At 34.5% G+C, this 8,964-nt stretch overlaps 1 protein-coding gene and 1 pseudogene across 1 annotated transcript; both read right to left on the reverse strand.

Moving 5' to 3' along the window:
* Positions 1-3,223: 3,223 nt before the first annotated feature.
* LOC149248290 (histone-lysine N-methyltransferase ATX5-like) lies at positions 3,224-3,790 on the reverse strand. The gene has a single exon (XM_089448839.1). The coding sequence runs from the start codon at positions 3,788-3,790 to the stop codon at positions 3,224-3,226; it is 567 nt and encodes a 188-aa protein (XP_089304965.1).
* Positions 3,791-3,854: 64 nt separating this feature from the next.
* Positions 3,855-5,827, reverse strand: LOC149248291 (histone-lysine N-methyltransferase ATX3-like; annotated as a pseudogene).
* Between the last annotated feature and the right edge of the window lie 3,137 nt (positions 5,828-8,964).

The following is an 8,964-nucleotide window of genomic DNA, read 5'->3' on the forward strand; positions in this document are numbered from 1 at the left end:
TAAACTAGCATGAGACTATCCTAGAGAAAGGAAAAGAAATTGTCGAAATCTAGGAAAATGAAGTAAGGAGCATCCAAGAAAACAAAATTGAGGAAGAGGTAGATTGGATCATAGACACGGGGAAATCCCAAATGAGGTAAATGGTCTATCAGAGAAATTTAGAGAGGGCATGGAATGTTAAAAGCTTAGTGGGAAATATGAAGGCATAGGTGATGAAAGAGAGAACCATGCATCAAATGGAACACTAGCCACAAATAAAGGGAATTAAGCAGCGACTGTGACTTGTAGAAGAAGTCGGGCCAAAGGGTGGCAGACATAGAGTGCATACAAGATGATAAAATTGGAGATATGAAAAAAATGTTCTCATTTACCTAGAATATATCCAAATCTAGATATCACACCGGGACAGGGACAGAGAGAACCTGCCAGACTAATGAAATATAGGGTCATACAGGTAATTGGAGCTAGCAAAAAGCAACCAACGAAACAGACAGCAGGAGCGACATCAACAACAACTCTAGAGAAGATTACACCTACATCTCAATCATGTGTGGTGGAAGCTCCATCAATATCCCTCGATAAATGATCATGATTTTGTATCTAATTTTGTTTTATTTTGTCAAGTGGCTATGTAGGTCGATTCATAGTAATATGATGATAGGTAGGTTTGTAGGTGTAGAACATAAACATAGATTTACATACGGACTACCCTCAATGTTAAATGGCTAAGTAGTAATATAAGAAAATAAAATTTTGCAAATATGTCTTGGAGATACATAGACAAAAAAACCTTATGGCATGTATGGCTAAGTTTTTGTGGAAGGCTATATTCTACTGCGACTCATCTTGTTTCTAGTTTGGTAGACTAGCAGGTTATGATGTAGTATATTGTTCTATAGTAATATAAGGTAGCAGGTTATGATGTATTATATTGTTCTATAGTAATATAAGGTTTTCTACTGACTTAACAAACAAAAAAAGCTGTAAAGTCAAAAATACATCAAATGAGATAAAATTAACTAAATTAAGAAATATATTGAATAATACTTATCTAGATTAAGAAATTAGATTTTTCCATTAAAATTAAATAAGTTTTTCAAATTTTGAAATTGACATACTAATCTCGTGGGAGAGTAAGGAAAACATGTGATTCTATAAAAAATAAATGCATTATTTATTGGATGTTTTGGAATGGGCAAGAGACCCATCAAGGAAAACGATTATGGGACATTAATTGAAAAAAATTGTGAGACATTAATTCAAATAAGAATTCCATTCAGTCATGCGTAGAGATAGCCATAGAGAGTAGAGCACATGGGTTAGTGCAATGAAATTCATTAGTAAATGTTTCCAATTTTTGAAGAGTTTTTATGATTAAACTATAATTTGAGTGTAGAAAAAAGTTTTAAATTTAGATTAGAATGATATTAGTGTGTTTTGGGATTTCTATAAAAATAAATTATAACTATATGACACTTGCAAAAGAGCTCTTGAGTTCTGTTTGATTGGTTGAAATAGCCAAAAAAGAGGTGTGTTAATTATAGATGGAATGTGGAGCGATGAAGGGTTTCTTTTCTTAACTTCAAGAAAAGAGGCATCTTCATAGTGGAGATCTTTGACTTTATCTTGTGTGTGAATGAGAGTTTTCTTCACTTAGCCTATTTACTAGTCACTTATTGTGGTATCATGGCTTCCCTAGGGTGTGGACATGGACGTAAAGATGATGTGTAGCTCAGCTTGTGCTTCGTGGAAAATGCTCCTTCCCAGATTAGCTTCCAGTTGTGCTTCTTATGTTAATTTGTTGTTGTCGATTTACTATTTAAATAATTTTGGAAAACATTTGTAATGTTTAGTTTTTTAATAATGAAAATTTGGCTATATGATTATTTCGTAGATACACATACTCACACAAAGATTTAAAGTTATGTTTGAATGGATGAATTCTTAGAATATTTATATCCATATTATCACTCACCTCCTTGAATTCCCAAGAACATAATTTTTGTACATGAGATTTTACCCAAACAAACAATGAACATTTTGAAAAGAGATACAGTGTATCCTCTTTATAAATTTGATTATGATCCCTTCTAATATCTAATATTTAAATCTGTACCTAGGAGAATATACTTTTTAAATTTAATACACTTTTACTTACCACCATTGTTATTTAATTAAATTAGTTTTAATTTATTTAAAAACTATTTGAATTAAAACCATGATTTTAATTTATAAAAAAATAAATAAATATAGATATTTCAACCAAAATTAAATATTAATGTATAAAATATAAAAACATATTTAGTTTCCAAATAATTAAAAAATATATATATTTCAAATATGTAAAAATAAACTTAAATTTCAATATTATTTTTACTTTATCATTATAATTTATGTATATTATAAATATTCTTCCTAATAAATAGAAATGAATAAAATATTAAATATTAAATATAAAAATTAGATTATTAAAAAAAAACTTTTTCCCTAACCCTTAAAACCAAAATAAATAAGTTAAAAATATAAGAACAAAATACTAATATATAAAATTTGAATATAAAAAAGTGGAACAAAATAATTTGATTTACCTACTAAATGCACAACCCTGGATGGTACTGTAATCAATCGATCTATGCAAAGATAGCCTTCGATAGCCTCAAAAGAACCGTAATCGATTGCAATCCAAACATGAATTCGATGAGCTGGGTGGATCCCATCTATCTGTTAGCAGCTTATAATTAATTGCAGTGGCCCGACTCTGAGCTACAGGAAAAATGGAAAAAACACTTACAGAAGTTATATAAACCATAGAAATTAAAATCATATAGAGTTGTATTTGAATGCTGTCTGTAAACACATTAATCAGCAATAAGAACTCTTTATTCATTCATAAATAATAACCTTTGAATACAAATAAAGATAGGGAATCATTATGAAAGGATATCATGAAAATTCCTACATAACTTTACGACATGTTGCTTCTCCGCAAAAGCATCGTTCTCTAATTCCTCCCTCCTTATTTAATTGGTAATCGAACGTTATCTCTTCGTCAGCCTCAATGTCTTTCTTCGCAAACAATGCAATTCGGCTCTCAACACCGACTGGCAATATCCTCGAAAAACAATTGGGTGCACACGAATGGTTGATCATACGCGCTGCATTTCCCTTTTTAGTGGCATCAATCACTGTTTCGTTGTCGATTGCAAACATGTACGTTGATTGTTTACCCTCTGATTGATATCTCTTCTCTTAAATTGGCAACACTGTTTCTTATTATTTCGCCTCTTCGAATGGGTTCGATAATAAAAAGACCATATCCATGAACTCCAGATTTCCCAAACCGAAATCCGTTTTTTTCATTTTTCTGGCAGTAAGAAAGACGGTCTCTAAATGAAGAGAACTGTGGTGGATCTGCTTTTCGTTCTGTTTTTAATCTCTTGTTTATAGCTTCTCTGGAATGGTGGGAGTATCCCACAGATCGGTGAATTATGGAACTTATGCCCGATTTTGCTTTCAGACGATTATGCACAGAGGTTCTAGATGCATATGGTTCTTCTATTTTGCAGAGTCCAACTTCCTCTAGATTATTATCATTGTTTGAAGATGAACTCTCATCTGATGAATCTTCTGAATCTGTTACCGCAGCAGCTTCCTTTCGGATTCCCATATGTATAGAATCTAGATCAGGGATTCTTACACCCACGTTTGGATCCGGAACCCTATGAGAGGCGCAATAGGAAATGTAGGTGCATACATCCTTTCCTTTCTTCTTCCAGTACGACCGCTCCATGTGATACCCTTCAATTAATGCACACGTGGGATGGTAAAAAGTTTCACATTCCTGTACACTTGACTCAGTTCTGTCTACAGACTACGCACCTAGACTTCCTGAATAAGACCGATCTGTGTTTTTCACATTCCTCACACTTGACGCAATGCATTTTGTTACAGACTACGCATGACTTCCGAAAAGAGTCTGGTTTTATTTTCAATATGCCATGTACGGGTTCCATAGTTTTATCATTCAAAAACGTTACTTCATTACTAAAACAAGCACAGATAACATGCACCCAAAAGCCACAAGTTGTGGTGGTTTCAGGGCACCGCCCATTACAGGGCAGAGGCAGCAACGTTGAGGAGTAGTCTCTGTCTTTGCACTCTCGCAAGCTGTGCAAAGCCAGTCGTCTAGCGATTCAATTGCACCATAACAGTTTTCATGAACCCCAATATTGCATCCATTGCACATTAAGATTTTATTATGATGCCAATCTTCAGCTCCATGGCATACTGCACACCTTTCTGCTATCCAGCTTTCTTTGATTGGCTCGAATGGTTCTAGCAGCCACCCTATTAATTCTTTCTCCCTAATGTTGACCGGTGTCTGTCCTTCAGAATTGAAGAATCCAAGGCCACGAACCCCAGCTCCATAGGCCTGGTTAAGCCAATCAATGAGATACTGTTTGGAATCGCTGACTCTAATACTTTGCTTCCATTTCTTCCCCTTAAAGCCTACGTGCTTTTCCCATTGCGACAGGCTCATGGACTTACCCTTTTCACATTCGTTGCATTCACAGAGGATCAAATGGCTATTAGTCACATAACTCGCCTCCTTGTCATTACAAACAACTGTAATTCGTTCTGGAACAGTGAAAGGATTATTGTTTTTCTCCTTAATTAGAGAGGTTGCAAAGGCCTGTTGCTTCGGCGTGCATTGAGGACAGGAATACTCAGTAAGGCCTTGTGGGTCCTCACTGCTTACCTTATCACAATCATAATGAACCCAAATCTTGCATTTTTTACAACGAAGCCAACCTCTTTTGGTCGTGGGACTATATACCTTCATGCAAATGCCACAGTACTGATTGAACTTGTACAACTTGTAGCAAAGTCGACAGATCAGCAAGCCCATTTCAGATGAATATGAATTACGTAGCTGCTTCAACTGAACAGATGGTAATAATTCTGAAGCTGGAAACTTCTTGTTACAGCTACTGCACGTTGTTTCTTCTTCATGATCTTGCATAATCCTGTATCCAGAAAAATATTCTGCTACTTTGGCTACCTCCATTGCCTCAAAAAATTCATCCTTAAGGTGCTTAGGAGAACTTTTCAAGAATTTCCGACTCTTATATTCTAATGTGCTGAAGTAATCCCAAAAAGAGAATACCCTTTTTTCATTAGCCCATTTATATGCGCAGTCCGAGTTATTTTTAATGTGGAAAAACTTAACACAAAATCTTCCAGGAACACAAACGCTCTGCACAGATTCTGGGGCATCGTTCACCGGGTCGATAACTTTAGCGGGCCAAACAGGTATGTCCTTTCTCCTCTTAGACTTCACCCAAACGACATCACCCACGTCAAACTGTTGAAGACGCGGGCCCTCTGAACATTCAAACGCCACCATATTCTGCTGAGATGACGGCTTGGAAACCCTAAAATCATCGTACTGTTGATCCTTCTGATTTGCCTCCGTCACCTGCTCCTTGTTGGGTGCGTTAGTATAGATCGTTCTTGCAACCTCTACTGTAGGATTTTGACCCTTCAATTTTATGGCTAGCTCACTGTTCATACTTTTCACGCGCTTAGTTGGTCTATTCTTGAATTTCAATGATTCATCTATAACGTCGCAAAACAGGTCCTGAAGCGTCGCCATTTCAGGCGTTCGATCCTCATCGCCGATATTAGGGCGCCGAAATTCATACCCCAATGATTCCTCAACGCCGCTGTTGCATCTCAAATCTCTAATTCTTTTCCTGGAATTCTCCATGCTAAAAATTAAACCAGGACGAAACCCTAACCTGAACTTTGCGTCGAACGATGGCATGACTGTATAGCTAAAGGATAGAGGGGACGTTTAAAATCTTTGCGCTAACTGATAACAGTTTGACCTGTAGTGGAACCAGTTGGAGAAGAAATAATGCAAAGCAAAGAAATACAAAGATCGGTAGCCCTTTAAATAGGGGAATCCGTTCCTAAAAATAAATAAACAAAACGAAAAGCAAAAATTAAACGGCGCAAACCTAAAATGGAAAAACCATGCCGACAATATTTTAGTTTCTCTGCGGTGTCTGGATCGAGGAGCCAATTCTCGATTGTTTCCTCGACTCGATTTTCTATGTCCAAGTGGGAACCGTCATATAAAGTCAAGAAGTGAATATGTCGTTTGGCAATGATTAGTTTAGCCACAACACAAATTCTCCAATTAAATCCCAGCTTAACTCATCTTAATTTAATTTAGATGGATGCTTTTATAATTTTATCATATATAACTCTGACGAATATATTAAGTAAAATTTAGAAAGTTAATAATTTTACATGTTTTTATAATTTTATCATATATAAAGTTTTGTTTACGATAAAAATATTAATATATAGAAAATTTATAATTTTACGTTTTGTTAATGGGATGAGAATGTAATGATATTCAATATTTGCTAGTTGGATGGAATGTAATGATATTCAATAGATAGTATGACTTAAACCAATTGCAACTCATTATTAACTTATTGCATAGTATTCTAACTTGTCATTAACTTATAGCATAGTACTTAATATTTATCTCGTTTTAATATCCAATCAAAATGTAAAGAATAATAATCAATTAATAAATCTAAATAATTTCCATTTTCTACCAATATAAAATCAAAAAAATTAAACTAGTAAAAGGAGCTCGTAGCAGCCAGGGCTGAATTCACCACTTCAAATAAATGTAGATGCCTACCTTCGTAAATCGGTAACTGAACAAGGTTATTTGGGCTACGCCCAAGCCGTAAACTTAAATTATAGGGGTTTTTAGGGGCATTTATCCTTGTAATTTTATCCTATATTAATATGTTGTTTAATGGGATTTTTTGATTTACTAGTAAGTATATAAAAGATTAACTATGTAGGAGGTGTTTTTATCTTAATTTTTTTTAATTAAGATGATTATATATGTATATAAAGAATAGAATGGATGTGAGTTAATGATACTTTATCATAATATGTTTTGGTAATGTAAAACTAAAAAGAGAACAATTGATATGGAAGGATGATTAGAAGTACCTACACAATGTATTTGAATATGGTTTATAGAAATTGTGTAAAACTATGTGAATTTTGATATTTTCTAAAAGTGTATGCTATTTGTCATGCAAACTATAATGCATATGTTTTTGTTAATGTTAATTTTGGGTACCTAAATGATGAAATTCCACTACAAAATTTTTTGGAATTGTAAAGACATATTGTTCTTATGGATAGATATTTTTCCAAAAAAATTATTTGATCTTTAACCTATATCCAAAGCAACCAAATCATCACACACATACACTTCCCACCTAGGAAATTTTTGAATTCAAAAAACATGTGTGCATGCTTAAAGCTAAGAACATGTGCATATTCCTTGCTCTAAGAATGTGCACAAATTTCTAGCTCTAGGAAAACATATGAATTTTTAGATCCAATAATACATACATGTTTCTATAGATAGGAGTTAGGGATGAATGAGGTGTAGGGGGGTGGCAGAGAGAGAGAGAGAGAGAGAGAGAGAGAGAGAGAGAGAGAGAGGGCAGGAAGACAGATATAGTGAAAATTAGACAAAGAGAGAAAGAGAGAGAAGGAGGTGGAGGAGTGCAAAAGTGAGAGGGGTTGAGAAAGAGATAGTGATTGGTATTAAGGGAGAGAGGGAGGGAGATAGAGTATGACAGAGAAAGGGGCGTGAGGGGAAAGATGTGTGTGTGTGTGTATATATATATATATATATATATATATATATATATATATATATATATATGGAGGAGGTTGTTGTGAGTGGAAAGATAGGAGGAAGGGGAAGATAGAGGATAGGAAAGGAAGGAGGGGGTAGAGATAACAGAGAGTGAGTGAGTGATAGAGGAGACAGTGGAGGCTGGAAAAAGAAAATGGGTGGGGCAGAGGATGTAAAGCAATTATACCTATATACACATAAAATAGTTCTATATGAAGGAAAGAAAGAGACAATAAGAAATTTTCTCCAAAGTTCCCCCCAATGGGGAATCATAAAATTCAATCACTGCCATCTAAAAGCTCAATCTTTCCCACCTATCTTTTATTGTATGCATAATCACCTCCATAAATATGCCCATAATTTCTCCTAAAATCCCTCCCAAAATGTTTCCATTGATCTCTCAAGATATCTTCATCCCTAAGATCTCTCATTTCTATCAAGACATATAGAATTAGTCTACATCATCATATTATTTCATTAACCATTACAAATGAGAAATATTAATTAAATTGGCCCCTTCCTCTCTCTTCTATGTTATTTAGTCTTTATCTTAATTTGTGGCCTTATTTCTTATTTGGCCTTCTTCATTGTCACTTACAAATTATAAACATTGTTGAAGCCTATATAAAAGAATCACCATCCACTATAATGCACGAGCCAACTGTCCTTATATCCATTAGTTCTCTATGAAATTCCTTATCATACATGCTTCACCAACAAATTTCCATCACATGTCTGCATACTTATAGCTGTAATATTACCGCTATCTCATCATGAATCATAATCTCCATCATATTTTCCTGGCTTACCCATAACCATGCTCTGAATGCTCTTACATTAGACTCCCAACGAACACAATTTCTTCATGGACTCCTTTCCATATGTTCCTTGTCACTTTCAAAACTAGTTTGCATTAGTCTATCACATATTCAATAATCGTTCCATTCCTGCACAAGTCACTCTTTCATGACTTGAAATATTCCTAACTACTTCCTTACTAAGATTAGTATGTTTTCCAACTATGAGCTACCTCAAATCGATGATTTTTCCCATGGAAGAGCTTCTCTTTATGAATTATTGTAACATTCCTATCTTGACCCCTCATTTAATTTGTAACTAATTTGGAATTGTATTGCCTGTGTCAGCATGGATGTGCCACTATTGCAAAAAAAATGAACTAGATGAATCTAGGAACATTATATATGTAATATAAA

Source organism: Pinus tabuliformis, chromosome 7 (assembly GCF_031772625.1).
Source record: "Pinus tabuliformis cultivar Carrire ecotype Pingquan chromosome 7, CPIR1, whole genome shotgun sequence".
NCBI lineage: Eukaryota > Viridiplantae > Streptophyta > Pinopsida > Pinales > Pinaceae > Pinus > Pinus tabuliformis.